This window comes from Cinclus cinclus, chromosome Z, assembly GCF_963662255.1.
Source record: "Cinclus cinclus chromosome Z, bCinCin1.1, whole genome shotgun sequence".
NCBI classification, from domain to species: domain Eukaryota; kingdom Metazoa; phylum Chordata; class Aves; order Passeriformes; family Cinclidae; genus Cinclus; species Cinclus cinclus.
Window position 1 is genome coordinate 70,398,864 of NC_085084.1, and position 20,446 is coordinate 70,419,309.

Genomic DNA, 20,446 nt, shown 5'->3' on the forward strand with positions numbered 1-20,446 from the left:
AAGTATTTATGGCAATTCAGGATGTTACATTTGTTCAGCTGTGCATGTTGTACAGTTTGCCTCTGCCAGCTGTGATAGCTTATTCCCCTCCCCTGCAACAGATTTCTTTAGCTGAAAGAAAGCTGCCCATGTGAACAGAGGAACAAAAGTCTGACAGCAAAAATTGGGACACTCCTTCCGGAGTCATGTAGTCAATGTCACCATCTAGACATCATATCTGAGGCAGTGCAATCAACAGGGAATAGTGCTGTGTGTTCTTCCCATTATACATGCTAGTAATTGAAATGTGCCTACTGCCAGCACAGATAGCTAGAAGTAATAAAAAGTATCTCTCAACAATCTGAACACTTGTAGATATCTTAAAGACAGTAAGTGAGTCAACAGCTCTGGATTACTGATTGTACAATCTCTGGACTCCTCTGGACCTAATTTTATTTAGTGGTAAGACTGAATGTTTAGATCAACATTTAAATGAGTTACACCATCACACTGCTCTTACAAAAGTACTTATTAAACTACAAACATTTTTTCATATTTAGAATTTTAAAAAACTATTCGAGAAAGTTGAAAAAGCAGTGCCAATTTAAATTATTGTTTCAAAGACTTTACTTTCAGTTTTTCCTCCTCATTGCTGGTTAATAGGTGAAATTCCTTGACATTAATTTGAAGATCTACCTATAATTTAGAAACAACTGGAACACTGAAGCAGTATACTCAATTTAATAAATATTTTATCAAAGACAGATATTAGTCCTGCAAGACATGACTCCATATAATGAACTCAATAGAAGATAGAATTCAGGCACAATTCTTGTTGCTAGTATTTATATTCATTAAAATATGATTGTGAAGTGAGAGCTCTTAAGTACTTAACCTAAATCAAGGAACACAGGAGAGCAGCTTGCAGGATTAAATCTGACAACTATTCAAACTTCCACTAATGAACTACGTCACCAAGATGGCACTTTCAGATACCTCTAAAATCATCCTACCAGTACTGATGTTGTGAGAAAAGCTAGGAGAAAAAGATGAAAAAGCTGGTTGAACTCTGAAAAATCAGGGCCATGGAAAAACAGTTTAAAAGGTAGAGTAGGGTCTGTCACAAAATCATACAAAGGTTTGGCCTTATAGATCAGCTGGTTCCAATCCCCCTGACATAGGAAGGGACACCTTCCACAGGATCAGTTTTTTCAGAGCCCCATCCGACCTGGCCTTGAGCAATTCCAAGGGATGGGGGGGGGGGGGGGGGGGGGGGGCATCCACAGCTTCTCTGGACAATCTATTCCAGTGCCTCACCACTCTCAAAATAAAGAATTCCTTCCTAATATCTAATCTAAACCTACTGGCTTCCAGGCTGAAGCCATTATCCCTCATCCTGTCACTACATTCTCTTGTAAGAAATCCCTTTCCATCTTCCTTGTATACTCCCTTTAGGTGCACCTTCACTTTAGGAAGGTGGCAATTAGGTCATTCTGTTGAATGCTGATACTCACACATTATTGAAATACACAAGTTTTAAAAAGCACTTCTTTGTCTCTGGAAGTTCCAGAAGGGAGAGATTTTTAAATCACAAGAACTTGGTTTTGTAGATTGATTATGCAATTATGTAGGAGACCTGCGTGCAACAGGAGAAAAAAAAGCTATTGTTAATGTCAACTTACATCCCAGACCAAATAATGGTATTTCCATTTTTATAGAAACCATATTATTCTCATATTAAAGAGAAGGGATACAAGCCTGCAAATACTTGAGCCAAGTATAGTATAGCCTAGAACAGTATATAGCACTCTAAATAGTAACATATGACCTTTCACGCCTGTATGCACTAATTTTAGAAATGTTCACAGGATCAGACATTGTATGAAAAAAGTATCATGTTTCATTTAAAAATTACTCAGAAATGTCTGCATCTCTGTAGCATAAAATAATAGTTCTTCAAGTCAATACAGTCAAAAGAGTTAGTTTAAGAATATTATTTTAAATAAAATTTATTTTGGGTACATTTGCATTTTAACTAAAATAAAAAAATATTTTTAACATAGCAAAAATTTGCAGTGCCTTGCCATAGCTGCATTTGTCAGAGAAAGCAATTTCTTAATTTCTAAAGCACTTCAGGTACCCAACAATGCAGACATTTGCAAAAAATAATAAGCAATACACATACAACTAAAAAAAATTCAGATTTTAATTTGTTTTTTACTTTTTACTTTTCACTTTTCTTTTGTGGTGATCTATCTCCTTAAGGGTTGAATAAAGAACTGGCAGGTTATTAAACAGATAATAAACACTGGCGATAAAATATTTTTCTTCAAAAAAGATGCACTCAAAGCACAAAAATGTTCTTGTACATTTAGAGAGTGATTTGCATAAATAAAAGACACTTAAGAGAGCTGGCAGAAACCAGCAGGAATATTCTGTGACTAAATTTTACCTTCCTGTCCCAGAATCGCACCAGCTCTGAAGAACTGCACTGAGATGCTGCAGCAGGACTTCCAGCACTCAGCACCAGGCCAGAACAGAAATCAGCAAGATCATATTTGTATATTTAACTGAGCTCACAGGGGATATTCAAACTGTACCACAGAGTAAAAGCAAAACAAAACAAAACAACAACAAAACAACAGCAAAACCCAAAACAACCAACAAAAAAATCCAACCAAATTAAAAAAAAACCCAAACAAACACGTAACTATAAGGATATGTAACTTTCATGCTTGAGGTTCCAATAGCTTTGTGATATGGCTTCTGCAAAGGCTGCTAATGATTGCTAAAGTTCTTCCTGCTTCATAAACACTAGCTAATATTAATATAAAATTTATTCAAAAACTTTTGTTGCCTGTAAGTATGTATTACTAAGTATGCAAGGAAATTAAAATAAGTAGGGTGGGACCAAATAAAAATTATTTTATTGCAAACTTCAATGAAAAACATGGAAAACAGTACATAACATATTATGACTAGATCAATTCTCAATTAGCTGGCAGATATAGTTATATAATTGAAAATATTTTTTCCTTCCTTGCTTACCTTGGTTTGACATTTGACTTAATGGTGACCTTGTGTTGAGAAAGAATCTTAAAAATATCTCACAGGGCATGAAACCTTAACTTGAGAGACAACAGCTTTGTTCTACAGTCAGGTGCATCTTACTGGGTCATCTCATAGAAGTCTCGTTACTTGCTTTGCCCCAATTTCTTCACTGAACAAATACATATGCCTCTATACACAGGCTGCTATTTTCTTTTATTTCTACAGCTGAACTGTTCTGTGTATGTTCAAGTTATATCAAAATGAAAAAAAAAAGAGAAGGAGGAATGTACTTACTACAGGCATAAAAATTTACTATGTTTGGCAGAAGAGAAGAAAATTAATTTTCTTTATATTAATCTTAGTATACATTAGTATTACAGAGTCATATAAAACACTGAAACTAATGATGTCAAAGTTCTTTGATGAAGTTGAGTAAGTAATAAAAATAATTTAATACAGACAAGTAAAACAGCCTACTAAATTTTTAGTAGGGATCGATTAATCTAGGACGTAGCAAAGAGATGCAAAATAAATTTTTTGCTCCTTTTGTTCTGCTAGCACTGATTTCTTGGAAATTTCATGTATGAATTTCATTTTTCTGGGTGTTTCTCCTAACATGGCCACAAAATCAAAATAAAACTTGACAGAGAACAAGCCATACCTTCAGCTAAAGTGAGTCCATAACCTTTCAACCATTTTGAGCCCTGGCTGAGTCTTCAGGACTACTCACACACACCATGCTCTATTATTTCTTCTTAAGTGAACCAAAATTCTCTTATCTAAGCTAACATGGTGGGCCTCGGGAGAGTTTAATTTCCTGTCTGAAAACAATATTAAGTAATTTAGAATAATTCATTCTCCCAAAGAAAAACTACAGATTATGAAAAAAGCTTTCATATTCTAATATATCAGGATTGTTACTAAAAATTGCAAGATATTGAGTTGTTAAGGTCAATTAGGCCATACAAGTACCTAGGACAAATATCACGCAGATGTGTACAAATAATTATAAATTTCTTCTACACAGAAAAAAAAAAATTACAAATTTACAAAATTCTAATATTGGATCATGGGAAGCAGAAAATATCAAAATCTGAATTTTAACAAGAGATATGTACCTGTGTGGTTTATATATATACTGTGTTTGAAAAGCATCCATAAAACCATATATTACAAGTAATCCAAATGATTTTGTTTCATTAAGAACTTCTCCTAAGTTATATGGCATTTTAATGTAACTAACCCCTGCCATATCTATATAATGTTACCAAGGGAAAGAGAACATTTCCAGATTCTTCTGTTGTAAAAAGAGGGGAAGGTAGGCAGGGTTGGTCATTTTGGTAGGTCTGCAGTCCTTGCTAAGTAAGGAAAAACACTGGCAAATGCGACATTAAATACAAGTGAAAGCAAGTTTTGTGAAAGAAAAAATTGAATGTTCTTGCTGCGCACAATTTTCCTCATCCTTAAATGAAGGACCAGTGCTCATTCCTTCTCCAGTTAAAAAAGGTACATCAGAATCTGCTTACTGCAGCTGTAAATGTCTCAATTTCACTCCTCTGATTTACTCCACTACAAGTCTGTTTTTGTCCTGTAATTGACTGGCTGTTGCTCTCCTAGGTTATGCTGGGAGAGACCGTTCAGGTCAAGGACCGAAGGCAAAGGTCCTGTGGAATAACTTGTGAAGAAGAAGTAGCAAAAATTCTAAGGTTGCAACATTTATTGGACTGACATGGAAATCGTCAGTTCCACTGCCTGTGTGTGGTATGGTATGCTGAGTGTGTGGAAAAGCACCGTGGGAGTACTTTTCACTCCTTGCCTTTGCAGGTTTCTGTCAAATATGATGTTAGTTAATTCTTTTAGAAAGCTGCAAAACAGTAATAATTTCTTACTTTTTAATTATCATTTGGTGACAGACATTGGATGAGGGAAGGAGGCGGTCATCATTTGGGGATAAAACACTAAGAGATTTTTCTCTATCAGCAGCTGTGCATGAGCCATTAGCAGCTGTGCACACACTCTTCAATGTTTAAGGATAAAATCCTACAGAAAACTGTCACTCCAGATGGAGAAGGTTTATGAGTGTCAGCCTTCAACCAATCACTGTGAGCATATTCCTTCCTATGCTGGCCACTGCTTAGCCTTCAGCAATCCATCCTTGTGCATCTGTACTTGCCATCTTCTTCCATATTGGCATGATGTTAATGTCTTCCCTGCTAAAGACATTAAAATCAATGTAACCTGGTGTGTTTGAGTGCACTAGTCATTAACATGCTGTCAGAGCCGGGATTGCTGAGGAAAGCCCTCAGATCGCCCTTTGAAATACAGCCCCTCAATGCACCAGATTGACAGTGTGCAGACCGTGGTGTGCAGATTCACACATCTGTTTCTCTCCTAGCTGTAAGCATCCGTTGTGTAAAGGACAAAGTGGGTAAAAATGAAGTGGAAAATGCCATTGGAAATACCAGAGCCAAGCTTGTGAGGCTTTACAAATTTTTTCCTACTCTACTTTTAATGTGCAGAATGAAAAATATGTCAGGAATGTGTGAAAAACAAACCTATGCCAAATTTATTCTGAATGGAAGGCCAGGACCTACATGTATATGTTATAATATATGTTTTTGCAGGCAGACATAATGCTAGAGCTCCTGTAGTTATGCCTATAGATATTGATTCTCCATCATACTGTAACCCAAAAACACTCACAGCTTTTGGGGGAAGTATCAGCATGTTTCAGTTTTTAGAGCAGAGACCAAGGCCCTCCTCCTCGCTCACGGCTTGTAAACGGCTTCTTATTTGCTCTCTCAGCTCCTACCTCACCCCATAGATCCCCAGTTACAACCTACAGTCACAGGGACATTGTGTGTAGAGATACTGAAGGCAGTATATTCTCTATTTCCTTCGTGGAGTACTGGAAGCTAGAAATACCCACTGTTTCCTTTCTGTCTGACAGTTTTTTTGGCTTTTTAGAGGCTTCTAAATTGTAATTTATGTGCCTAAATATCAAGTGGAGCAAACTGAATGTGGACTCCAGTTTCCTACTGATGTGGGAACAAAGGCCAAATCACCTCTTGGCATACGTGAAAAGATTTTCTACGAACTTGGGAGCGCCTGCCATTTTACACCTTTCTGGGAGAAAAGGCAGGTGTCCCTGGCAGCACAGCCCTCCCCACGGGAGCAGCATCCCTGGGTGATCCAGCCGCGCTCGCAGCACCTCTCAGGCCGCCGGGTTCTGCGCTCATGAGCTCGGCCCCGTTTTCATCCCGCTCCAGGCTAAGGGACAAGGGAGAGCCGCTCGGCGGGAGTGTCTAACCGGACCGATGTGTTTCGTCTGTGAAAACGAATGCCGCCCAGCAGCTCGCCTTCCCTGCTCACTCACACTCCACCGATGTTCTCCCGCACCGGACACACACTGCACTCTGAGCGGGATGAACTCAAAGCGCCTCCGCGACTTCCAGCGCAGCCCCTCGACGCCACGGCCAGGCAGACCCCCGCATCTGGCTCTCTCCAAGTCCGCCTGCTCCACGAGGAGCAACAGAGGCTTCCCAAGGGACGGGCGAGCCCGTGGAAACACCCCACTGCATCACTCCCAGCCCCTGTTTCTCACTCGGGCTGTACAGGCACGCTACCACCCGACGCCTTGCCCCTTGCTTTGCGCAGGGTGAAACATCCACCCACGCCTGCTCCTGTACTCCTGCGGAGGCGAGGTCCCGGGGCTCGGGGGGGCCATGTCCTCGGTTCCCCGTGCCCTGTCCCCTGTCCCCGGTCCCCCGCCCCCCGTCCCCCGTCCCCCCTCCGCCGTCCCCGGCCCCTCCTTCCGGCGCTCCCTCAAGGACTCCGGGCTCAATGTCAGGGGAGCGGAGCCGCCGGCAGGGGGCGGCCGAGGGGCGGCGGTGCCCGCCCTGCGCGGAGCGCGCTCCGAGCCGGCGGCGCTGCTGATGCCGGGCGGCGCGGAGCTCAGCCCAGCCCAGCCCGGCCCGGCCCTGCCCAGCCCAGCCCAGCCCAGCCCAGCCCAGGGAGGCACAGCCCAGCCGCGCCGCTGAAGGGCACCGGCGGCGGCGAGGCTTCCCCGCGCTCTCCCGCGGCTGGGGTGCGCCCGCCCCGCAGCATGGAGGCTGGGAAGCGCAGCTCCTCCGCCGGCAGCCGGGACGATGGCAGCGCTAACTCGTTCCCAGCCAAGCCGGCGGCCTCGGCGGAGAAAGCCCAGAGCAGCCCCGGCAGCGGCGGCGTGAAGGAGCATGGCAACTCGGTGTGCTTCAAAGTGGACGGCGGCGGGGGCGAGGAGCCCGTGGTGGGCTTCGAGGATGCCGAGGGACCCCGTCGGCAGTACGGCTTCATGCAGCGGCAGTTCACCTCCATGCTGCAGCCGGGGGTCAACAAATTCTCCCTCCGCATGTTCGGCAGCCAGAAGGCGGTGGAGAAGGAGCAGGAAAGGGTTAAAACTGCGGGGTTCTGGATCATCCACCCCTACAGCGACTTCAGGTTAGCGCGGGGCTCACGGCGGGCGGGAGAGGGGCGGCCCCGGTGCCTCGCACCTCGCCCGGCGCAAACTTCGGCGGGCGCCGGACCGGGCGGCGGGGCCGGGGCTGCCGCGGGCTCGGCCCGGCGCTCTCCAGCGTGCTGCACCGGGACGGCCCCGCAGGCCCCGCGCCGGCCGGGGCGCCGCCCGCAGCCCCCGAGGCGGGATGCTGAGCTCTGTGGCTCTCCATCCCGCCGACCCGGTCCGTCTGCGCCGCGGGGCCGCGGCTCCTCGGGCACGGCTCTGCCCCGGGGGGATGAGAGCTGGCCCGGGGGGTTACACAGCTGCATCAGCATCAGTAAAATTCCGGTGTCTGCAAACGCCTGCCCTTCCCTGAGCAGCCGGTGTAAACACTTGTTCCAGGGGTTGCGAGGAGCCAGTGTGTCTCTGTCAGAGTTACAATAAAATAAGTTTATCCAGGTGATGTGTGGAAAACTAATAGGGAGACAGGTAAATGTAACGGCAAATTAGCATTGCTTTCACAGTAAGGTGCATAGATGCTGGATTGGAATATTCATACAGAAAGCAGTGCAAATAAATGCCCAAGAAGTTATAGTTCCCTTTAAAATTACATTTAAAGTGTAAGATTATTTTCTTCCATACTCTGTGCCAGTTGGCTGTATGCCTTTATAAATGTAACACTCCCTGTGATATTTTCTGAGAACTATTAATGTCTTTAAGCGTATTTAATCAACAGCTTGAATTGAACAACCTACATCTATACGATAAGTGAATTGCACCGGAGACTGTGTTTAAAAAAAGAAAATCCAGAATGTTCAATAGTTAAATGGATCTTGTAAGAAAAAACTGGGTTAAACAGAACATTCTTTCAGTGAGAATAGGAGGAAATACTTTCAAAGCCCAAGTTTCTTCGGGACTCTTCATAGTGAGGTGTTTCACAATGAGCTGTGCTAGCACCTTGCAGCTGAGCCTGAGAGCAGTACAGCTTACAGGAGTGGAGGAGCACGGCAGCACTCAGTCATGACTTGAAATCATGCTTCAAATCCCTGCTTTTTTTCCTGGTTCCCTGAACTCAGTAAACTGCACTCATTCTTTTCCTGGAGTACTTTCCCCACCTTGCACATCAGCTCAGCAGCATTAGCAGGTGCATTAAGCAGGGAGAAAGAGCCAAGCACCTACCCACTCCCTTTCTGCCAGAAAGAGGGATGTAGCAATTTACATCTGGTGCTGTAGTAGCATGCATAGGGGATTGGGGGGGGGGGGTGTCTGATAGCCTCTTCCTTGTCTGTGTGTGTGCATGAGTAACTCTATTCGTGTGAGGATTCTGTTGAAATGAACGAGGTTATTCTTGTAAATAATTTTTCATCTTCTGTTGTAACCTTGGTTTCTGAGTGAGGTGCACACCCAAACAATAGTTGGGCAATAGGAGCTTATTTGTCGTATTTTGCAGCATGTAACTTTTTAAGCTGTTCTGTGAAATAGGTGATAAGCATGTTCATTCTGTTTCATTACAGAAATATATTATAATTGTGTCCTAATTCTTCGAGCGGGAAGGTTTAGAGATCGTAGCATGTTTTCTTTTTTTTTTTTTTCAACAAGAGTGAACAACACTGCATCCTTTCCAAGCCTGTTGTCTGCATATTCTTAAATTAACTGGTGTTTTCTGGTATTTTTTTTAAAAGTTTTTATTTTATTAGAGTAAGTGTTTGGTTTTTAAATAAAGTTCATAGTCTTTCATTAGTATTGGGATGGTGTGGCCTGCTCCAGGCCCAATTTTTTAGCCAGTAGGACTGTTTCAGTGAGAAATATGAGATGTGCGTGTTGTTTCTCCCAAAACAATTGCAGCTGTGTAGTGGTACAACATTTTTGGGTGGCAGTGCAAAACGTGTGAAGAAGTTTAACTACACAATATATTCACCTTATTTGGGAATTACAACAGCACTTTTAAGTGCCATCTAAGAGTGTCAGTACCAGAATGAATTCGTGTGTCAGGATGTAAGGAATAAATACCTTGAGTTATTTTTGGAGGTTATTTTTAACAATATAATTCTTGTGTGTAGACAAGCCTTAAAGCATCCAAAGGGACACAGGTATTCTCATGGTGCTGTGTCAATACTGATACCATCAGAAGAAAGAATTAAATTTTCTACCAAAAGAACAAGAAAAAAGTAAAATCTGCATATTTTATGGTATACAAATGAGAAGATGTAGAATGCATTTGTAAAAGCAGCTCTTATTAGGGTATTTGTGGCACGTATGAACATAGACATCTCAGTTAACTTTAAATGTAGACACACTTAGGAAAATGTTGGATTAACCATGTAAAATGTGGGAAACTTCTGGTGTAGGCTTCTGCAGACTAGTTTATGTTTTTCCTAGTTCTGCATTCTTGTATGCATTTCCTGAAATGATTTGATGTGTTTGGTTGTATTTCTTGATCTCATTCTCATGTTATTTTTAGTAAAACAGTATATTAATCTACACCAAACATTTGGAGGAGTGGGCAGCATCTTGGTGCCCTCCTGCCCCTTGTTTTGGTATGAACAAAGCGTGGAAGCTGTCTCTAAACTCGGTGCTCTGTGGTTACTTTCAGCCTTGTGGGTCTTGGTCTTTAGTTTTATGGCTCTCCATCCTGCATGTGTTTCACGGAAGAACTGTCTCTTCGTTTGGTAGATATACCCTTGGAGGATTACATTCAATAAGTATTACATAATTTTTTCCACAAGGGGACCATTTTGATCCTGGTTGTCTTTTCCCAGTCTTCTGAGGTTAATGTGTAATTTGGAAGCTGTTATATAAACCGGCACCTAATGCACATCAAACCCAGCACAAGGCCTCTGTTTATCACTTTGCAGCTGTGATTACTGTATCTCTAAAGCTGGACAACAATTCTGTGTAATTGCATGAGTCACAAAAGTGAATTTATCAGTCAGAATTTGCTGAAGTCCTGTATGCATTCTGTGAGATACCGAGTGCCTCCAGCTGTCCATTCTCAAATGTAGAAGAATGAGCCTTCAGGAGAGCATCACTAGTCCAGCCCTGTGGCCTCACAGCCACTGGATGAGAGCAGAACAAAGCTGACAGGATATGGGAGCACACACACAGTTAATGTATTTCATAGGAGAGTTCTGGTGGACATGGGCTTTGGATGACTTTTATATATTACAGACTTCTGGTATTAATGGAAATCTACATGACTGATTTTAGATGATTAATTACTCCATGTCTTTTGGCATGTCAGGATTTTCTTTAAAGTTCAGGGGGCAGGCTTGCCCATCTAACCCTATAGCGTCTCCCTCCCTTCCCCCACACAGACAAACTCACTCTGTCAAGGAAAACTTGGGTTTATCCACATTGGCTGGGGCATCTGTAGTCAGCAATCTATAAAGAAAAGAGTTGCTACCAGAGTGGCATCTTTTGACTAGAAATAGCAGTGCAGGAGGCAGACTGAGTGGAAATAATAGGTGTATATGTAAATGTAGCCTTCACACTCTGATGGTTACAGTCAGCTTGATGTTTGGGAACAGCCTTTGTCTGGAAGTGGGGACAAAAAATTTAACTGGCTTCAAGATGAAGTAAGACTGTGATGGGGCATTGTCTGTCAGAGTAGCTGGTAAAGAGATGCAGTGCAGGCAGTGCTGAGGGTCTTTTTTGCCTGTGTAGCTAATACAAAGTATAAAGTAATTGGCAACACTAGGGGAAAAAAAAATGACATTTTATCTCTCTGGGTAGCTTCTCATTTATCCAAGAAACTCAAAGCCTTATTTTAATGATAACAGTAAAATGAAAGCAGAATTATTTTTAAAACTTGAACAGAAAATTTAAGAGTGCAGTAAAGGTTTGCCAGATTTTTTTTTTAGTTTGTGCGCCGTTCCAGTTTCAAAACCTTTTTGTATATATGTTTAAGGCATCATGTGAATGTTTGAGATTTATCATAGAAGCCTTTATAAACCATAGAAGGCCCTATTGGTAATACCTTGTAAGTAATTTAATGTCAGGTTTCAACGGGTTTTAATCAGGGTAGAAGGACACAATATTTGCATGTGCATGTTTGGGTGGTTACAGAAGAATTTAAAAATAATAAAAATATTTAAAAATAAGTTTAGAATTTAAAAATAACCGTTCTGTTATATTGCACAGTTTTATGCAGCTATGCAACCCATCTATGCTGTCATATACATGTACAGCTTCAATTTGCAAATAAGTGTGCCAAACTGTATGTCATAATTGCCAGGGTTTATTGTGCCTCATGGCTTTTAAAATTATACCTTTTTTTAAAAAAAAAAAAAAGAAAAAACCAAAACATTTGGACTCATATTTGCATTATGAATTGATTTTCTTTTTAATTTTCACCTATCTGTTGGACCTGTCTTTGACACCAACATTCACCCTAACATGATAGACAGTGCATGTTATATGTTTAGCTTACGATCATGTTTCTGAAGTTCATGCATGCATTGGTTTCAAACCTGCTTTTTAGGACTAGTCTTCACTCTACATGTTATACCTATCTTAAATTGTGTCTTAAGAAGCTTAGGATAAGCACATTGTGCTTCTCTTTTGTCACATGTTTTTAATGTCTCTCTTGAAGCTAATGAGATTTATGTTTTTGTGATCTGTTACTTACTTAGGTTTTTATAGAGCAGTAGAGTTGGAAGGTAATGCTATATTGTAGTGAAGACAAAATGTGTTGTATCAGACTTAAATGTAATTGATAGAGATACATGTATTCAAAGTGAAATCCATAATCATGTTTATATTAGTCTATATTAAATAGTTCAGATACAAATTTTCATGGGTTTTAATGGATACATTATGTCACTGGTAGTGTAGGTGTAAGAAATTGCTATAGTTTTGTATTCTCAAGGTAATAATTTCTTGTTGCTCAGGATTTGTCATGAGATTCTACTGCAGAGTTGGCACTTCCGAATTCACTAATAAAATTGTAATCATGGACTTATAACACACTGTACATTCCTTGTGCAAGCAATTTTTTTTAAATTATGTTTTTTATGAATGAAGCCCAGATTAATCTGAGAATATTGTTCATATATCATTTTCAAATACTATTGTTGTGATTGTGATTTTTTGTTCTACTAAAGAAAAACTTCATACTGATAAACTATTCCTATTGCTAGATGTTCAGTCCCTACGTTTGGCTAAACATTGAGAACCATTAGTATTAAAAAGATTATTAATAGTGCTTAGGTTTTTATTTGCTGTATTCCAACAATTTTTACCCTTTACTTCTGTAAATGTCCTAAAAAATAAAGTGACAGAATTGTAGCATTCATCTAAATAATGCACTTAAAATGTTTGACAGTTCTCTCTGACATCAAGTTATGTATTAAGCTTCACAATAGTTCCCCAGGTAAAATGCAACTCTCATAAAGGCAGGCTGAAGAGAAATACAGTAATGGTGCTCAAATGCATAAACAAATGCCATGAAAAGGAAGGAAATTACATTGAAGTAATGGAGTGAAATTGTAGCAACAAATATCTAAATTAGATGTTTAGGAGGCAGGACCAAAAATAAGCAACAAAATATTCTATTGGAAATGTTCTGATGTGAAATACAGACCAGAAATGCATTATCTCCGGCTGTTTTTGGTCTCCAGTTCCTATTATTTCTTGTACTGAGTAATGCCTCATCATCGGTTATCACAGATTGGATGTCACAGAATTGGTTATCACGTTTTTTCATTTGTTATGAAATCTAGTTGACTGAAGCTAGCTACTGACTTTTCCTTTTGTGCCAGTTGTAAACAGGGATGCATAAGAGAAAATAGGGATAGAGAGGTGCATTTTGTGCTTTTGGACTCATGAGGGCCGTGTACTCTTGTCTGCTTTGAGATTTTCTACAAGAGCTACTAAAGCAAGGCAGTGGAGTCCACCCAAGGTTAGTGCAGCCGTCACTCACCTTCCTGACCTCTAGGGCATGTGGAAAGCCGTATGCCGTTGTTTGTTCAGGCAAAGTGATTCATTTTATTAATAAGACATCCTTCTGTCTCTGGATATGTAGAATACTAATGCATAGTTTGAGCTCGCTTATACGTTGAACATTTGCCAGTTTTCATTATCTTCATTCTAGATCTGGAATAACAGTCTATTTCACTGCATTTTCTTTCACATTCCTGTCGTGTTACTTACTTAAACATTGAGTAAAATTTATGGGAGAGAAAAAGCTGAACAAGTGTAACTCAATTCCTCAATTCTCTGAGTTACTTTTAATTTAACTTGGGACATTTTGAAGATCACTGGCATCACCTATGAATAATTACAAAAGTACATTTTTTTCTGCTTACTTTTACAATGTTCACGTTCAACACAGTCTATGTAAAGGCAAGTATGTTCATCATGATTTTGAGATACTTTTAAAATCACAACAAAATAAAATAAATCCCAAATGTTACAGAATTCACATGAATAATTCTGTAACATTTAAGTCAAAAATGGTGTTTTCTGGATGTTATATGTGAGTCTTAAAATATAATCCAGGACAGTCAATATCATGAGACTTCCTCTTCAGTTTTCTGATTTTTTTTTACTGCAATGAGAAAAAAGTGCTTAATAAATATGATTAATATCCATATCTCTGTATACACATATAAAAATTATGTCTCATGAGATCATCATCATGCTTGGACCTGAAGGGAAAATGTACTGATTCTGGTATTCCAATTGGTTGTTTTAGCATATCGACACATTTTAAAATGTGTTCTGCGACTTCATTTGTTAGCACATCAAAATAAGTGGTGCTTGCAATTGAGTCAGTGAAAGTTTTTTCTTCATCTTAGGTTCGTCAGACTTGGGTTTACGAAGGGAACTGTGAATTGGAATACTGTGTAAAAGCATCAAATAATACACCAAAGTCTATATTTATGTGTTGATTGGGTGTTTGGTGACTACAACAACTAAGTGAAAGATGCATAGGGTTTGATAAGTTGCTTTAGGCTTTCTTGTGTGTGTGTGGGAGGGGATGTTTATATAATGAAGTCAAAATTTGTGTGGCTCAGTTTCTGATTGTTCAGCCTGGAGTAGCAGAAATAGAGATATCTAAACTCAGAGGTCACCGAAAAGGTATGAGTCTTTAGTGCTGCATTTCCACCTACTTACCTAAGACCAGTGGCACTGTAATATTTGATTAAACTTTGTCAGCTTTTTTTTGAGAGATTCAGTTTGAAGTTATAAGAAGGCAAAAAAACTATTTTTGGAGATAAGTGTAGAATATGAAAAATTGAAAATAAATTTACTTAATTTGATCATAAATAGGAAGTATTTTTCTCACCTTTGCTTTCACTCAGCAGCATGCCTGAGAACTGTTTTCTATGTCAATATACATTTTTTTGAGAGAGGAAACTTTTAACCTACTTTGCAATGTTTAATTTTTAACCTGACAGTAAAGTTCTCGTTAATTGCTTAAAAGTCCTTTAGCTGTCTATTTCCTGATTCTTTCCCAGAGGCATGATTTAATTTTAAAAATCATAGTGTATTCAGCTCTAATTATTGGAGAGCTTGTTCTAGACACATAGTAAGGTATGTTAATAACCAAAAACTGTATCAGCTGGAGTCAATGTCAGTACTACCTCAAGGACACTGTCATTTAGCTTCTATAAAATCTCTGCTAATATCTTTTAATCTGATGATAGTCAGATTCAGGCAAGCTGCATGGTATTTTTCAATAATCTTATTGCCTTGTAGTGTGATACAACTGGAATAAGTCTGGAATAAACTTATGTTCAGAAAAATGTTTAATTACAAAAGAGCTGCGTACTTTTCCATTACCTAAAAAAACCCCAAAACTAAACCCAAAGCCATTTTCATTTTTGCCAATGAAGTACCCAAAACTTAAGTTACATTATTTAGCTAAGAATAGGATTTTGCTTTTATTAGATTATCTTTGATGTTGTTTATGTGTGTATATTATCTAATTAAGCTTTTAATAAATATTTTGATACACTTTTGGAATTTAGTGTGCTACTGTTAATTTTCTATCTCTAAAAATGCAATATTTATTAAAAATTCATATTAAGATATTTTGTTTTCAACTGAAAAAACAGAGTTGCTTTATACTCACAGTCAAAGCTATGTTGGTTCTGTTTTTTAATTTTTTTTGAGTGAATTTGTTTTTTTTTAAATGATTTTAAAATAACCAATGTACATAAAAGTTACTTCTAATACTGGGGAGTGGTTTAAGTGATGCTACCTTTTTTCATCTAATTCTGTCTGAAAATCACTGACTCTTACCTTTGCACTAAGGCTCCAGTATATAAAAAGCCCCACAGAAATAAACTGTGCCCTTACAGTTGCCTCTTTTTTTTTTTTTTTTTTTTGTTCTCTCACATCAGCAGACTAAGGTGTGGAAATATTGATGTTTCCTTAGTTGGTTCCATTGCATCTTACAGTAATTTATCAGACCCTCGAAGAAGCACTTCTCTTCATGGCATAACTGTAGCAATAGACAGTGTAGTGATGAAATGACCTGACCTTAATGCAAATATGTGAATTGCAGTAAATTTAGAGTAATATATGATGAGACCCCAATGATAAATAATTGGTCTATCTTTTTGTAGAGAAAAGCTGTGGAAAATGCACAGAACTTTTATAAGATACATAGAGTAAGATTGATCCAGCTCTACCCTGGAGATGGAATAAAAGCATGGCTGCAAAACCATAGAAATGCAACCAAACTTTCACACAGCTAGTGAGAGTTTTTCCATCAGGCTCTTGAATGATTTCAGAAGTTGTTTATTCCAGAAGGACTTCTTATTTAGATCTGGCAGAGAAATTCCTATGAAACCTGTAGCAAGTGTTGGTACTCCCTGATCTTATTACTGCCTGGCAGACACTTGCAAGCTTCTGCAAACACATCTGGGGCTACAGGATCCTTGGGACAGCTGCATATGGGCTTGTTTGTACTTGATTTTTCAGTGAAGGTAAGAGCCAACCTTGTCTGACAGTCTGATTTACCTTGTCTTTAGTGCCAGACAAGCCCGGTAGTAACAAGAAGAATTGGTTTTCCAGCTTAGGATTAGTCTGGTAGATTGAAACTTGGAAACAAAACAAAAGAAGTAAAATAAATCAAGCATACTCAAACTTCAGTAGTTACTTGGATACCTTTCTCATATATCCACTTTACCAGGTGTTCTTAAGAGCTGTTTTTCAGAGCTGTGTGTCCAGTGTTCATGGAAACTCTTATCTAGATAACTGCCTAAGTACTGAATCTTGCTTTTTCTTTTATTTATAGCATTTCTTATGGTCAAATTTTCAGTTAGTGAAATCATGCTATAGTCAGCTTGTATTGAGAAGTTCCTAGGAGGACATGGATATAATTCCTGAAAGAGTGTTTTTTTGGAAACAACTTCCTTTTCCCCCTCATTCTGTCTTCTCTTCATCCTACTACATCTCTTTTTGAAGATACAATGCATTCCTTTAAATAAATGGAAATAATGCATTGATTTTTTTAAAAAAATGTTCATTCTGGTGTGTAGTTTTTCATTTTTACTCAGTTTGCTAGAAGATAATGAGCTGTTTGTTCAAACTAGCAGGGAGAAGTTAGTTTAGATATCCTTCATGGCCTCTTGCAGTTTGTAAAATGCCTTGTGGTAATTAAAAAAAGACAACTTCATGTACATTTTCCATTTCTCTTGACTTGGACAGGTTAGCAGCTTTCTGTTGAGAACTGCTGTGTGATGCAGTTGAACATAACTGTTACCATACACTGTTACACAGGCACTTCGCTGAAATTGTCCCTTCAGCTTGTATATTGCCAGCATGGGAATTCAAGTCTTGCATACATCTACCACATTAAAGATATAATTATCAGAAGCACGGTTTTGTAATGCAGAGGGAGTGTGGTACCAAGAGTAAGCACTGCCAGATGGTAGGCAATCTATCAGAGCGTTTAAAAAGGGTCAGAATTGAAAATGTCTGAAATCCGATGGCTTATTAAGCAGTAGATGTTGAATGTGTGGGAAAAGTGAGAGATGAGTAACCTAAGCATGAGGTGCCCACATGACCAAACAGACTTTTAATTGCATGCATTCTGTCAGTATTATGAAAAATACTTGTTTTTGCTAAATTAAATGTGGTTTTGAAATTTGGAACAGAATATTAAATCCAGGGATATACTGCTGGGTGTTCAGTAGGATTTGTAAATGTTCTTACTGTTTATTTACTGAGGTAATGAATTTATTATGATGGTTCATCCCTGTGTAATGGAAAAAGAAGTAAAAAAAAAAATCAAGTTTTTTTGTGTTGAAAATAATTAAATCCAGTATGTAATAATTTCATTATTTCATATACGTATTATCTAGATGTGAACTAAGTACAACATAAATTGTGACTGAATCCAATTAAATGTCTCTGGTTTTACATTGCTGTTTAGAGGCACTAACTGTGAGTTTAAAATTTCTTGTTTCACTTTAAACTGTTCTCTATTCTTGTTTCTTGGAGTTAGATTTTTCTGTAGTCTGCCTGTGTGTTGCACACTGTCATTCACATGCACGCTAATTCTCTTTTGCCAAGAGATGATTCTCATTAAGACAGGTCTGAAGAATACTCTGTCAGTGTTATACAATCAGTCAGTGTTATTCAGCAATTTCCGCCACCATCCCCCTCATTCCCCAGGACTGTGTGAGCTCTGCTCGGTGTGACTATGGCTGTTCCTGTAATTTCTAAGCTGCAGCCAATTTTTTACATTCTCCATAGGCTACACCAAATTTATCTTTTCTGTGGAAGGGATGGGAGAGCTGCAGTGAACTTCCACTCCCACACTTGTTCCTCATAGCACGACAGAGTTCAGGCTTGCTTCAGGGAAGGAGAGCTAGGTCTGTAGCCTGGGAATGCAGGTACCATGAATCTGCCTAAAATGGTGGCAGATGTTCCTGCTGGGCTGGTGACTCGTGGTTCCGTGAAGTGTCACTGAATAGCAGTTCGTCTGTGTTGAATGTGCACGCTGATTTTGTGCCACTGGCAAAATGAGCAAGTGGAATATGGTATTTAACTTAGCTTCATGTTTCCAGTACAAATTTTCCCATTCCTGGAACGGCTTTGAAAGTGTCAGTTTTACCCAGTGCTCTGCACAGTGTGCACATCTATAGGACGTTAGATGAAGATCTGAGATGGAAGTCAGGAGCCCATCTATCTTTAGATTTCAGGACCTAGATACTTGTAAGCATCTGGACTCCATGTCTGAACCTCTTTCAGAATTCCAGTCATAAGGAGCCCAAAATGGTAAACCTGATTTTTAGAAAATGTCACCCATCCGTGCTGTGCATTTGGCAGAACTAATGTGTCAGAATACTGCAAATATATTTCAGCTTCCATTTTTGTTGTATCATATATTTTGATTTGCTATTTACAGATGAATGTATATTCTAAGATGAGGAAAAGCTCTGTTAATATTTTTTTCTGTCTCAATTTTTTGCTGTTCTCCACCAATAAATTATCTATTTGGCAGTTCTAATTATCACACATTTTTAGTTTAAACACATTTGATTAGTTCATAACTCACTGTCCTCCAAAGAATGAAACATAAATATTTGGCTAAATTAGATTTTGTCTTTCTGAGGAATATTGGCTTGTGGCTAAAACCTCTTATGAGATCTCCAAAGTAAAATGTTTTCATTTGCTGAAAGGCAAAAACCTATTTATTATATTTATACAACTGCATTTTGAAAGAATATGGATGGACAGTAAAGATGGACATCTGGTGTTTTATTCACCACAGAAATGGCAGCTCGTTTTGTTTTTGCTGTGTCAAAACAAGAGTCATCTATCAGTATGGAAGCAAAGAGCTTCCTTGGTATTTTTGCGGTTGTTTATAGTTCAGGTCATGAGTCCCTGACTAAAGATTTTTGAGTGCCTCTTTTAAAGCTGCTTATCAGTGGCTACAATTATAGGCAACTTTACCTGGGTGTAAACACTTCCCTCTGCAGCCCCTAACCTGCAGCGGGTGTCTGATGTCAGGACCAGCCCATTGTTAAGGAATACAGACCGTTTTGTTTGAAGACCCGAATATTGGAGAAAGAAGTTTTGCATGAAGAGACTTCAAAGTCATCTGCAGTCACTCCACTGAAATATAAAGTGGAGAAGCAGATTATTAAATATTTACATTTTATATTTTTTTCCTGATAAATATTTATAGATGAGGAATATAGCAAAGCCTGTAGTTAAGTTTGAATAAATCTTCAAATCGGTGTATCTTTAGCAATCTTTCATTTTTTAGTCTAAAAACTGACATGGTATTCTGATGCCTAAAGTGACTTGCTCTCTTACAAAAATTAATAAAGGCAGTGTGGAGGAAAAAAACTTTTATCTAGTGTATGTATTTTGTATAACAGCTCCACTTTAGATGAATTCTCTCTCAATAAAGATTGAACAGAATTTTAAATTAATTTAGGTCTTGGTAAAATGTACCTTCCAGCGGCACAATAACAATTTCATATGACTAAATTAAAGCAAAATACTTAACATATGTATTTCAAGCAAATAATCTGCAGTAATTCAATACTTTCTACACATAGTAAATTTAATACATACCGGTTATAGGAACTCATTCATGTGTATCATTATCATATATACCTGTGATGAAATGTAATAAACCCTCATGTTTAACTGCAACCAAGCAATGGAAATGACCTCCTGTGCTGCTGGCAAATGTGTGCTAGAAGGAGAAGAAGCATCAATTCATGTGAAGGCGTCTCCTGGTACTTGATATTGTGGGCTATCTCCTGATTTGCAAATCAAACACCCATTCAAACATTAAGTTCACGTATGCTGGTTTGGTTTTTTGGAAAGAATTTGTTTCCTTTTTTAAGAATAACTGAAGTAATGCCATTAAAAAAACCAAAAAAACAAACAAACAAAAAAAAAACCTCTTTGTTTCCTTATATTGATTAAACTGCAAAAGAGCCACTCAGCAATTGCATTCTGTCA

The 20,446-nt window shown here is 39.0% G+C and overlaps 1 protein-coding gene across 1 annotated transcript in view; it reads left to right on the forward strand.

The window, feature by feature from the left end:
- Positions 1-7,135: 7,135 nt before the first annotated feature.
- HCN1 (hyperpolarization activated cyclic nucleotide gated potassium channel 1) overlaps positions 7,136-20,446 on the forward strand; it is a 190,174-nt gene continuing 176,863 nt past the window's right edge. Inside the window, exon 1 of the mRNA XM_062513304.1 lies at positions 7,136-7,509. Coding sequence (XP_062369288.1) covers positions 7,136-7,509 — 374 coding nt within the window. The remainder of the gene's footprint in view (positions 7,510-20,446) is intronic.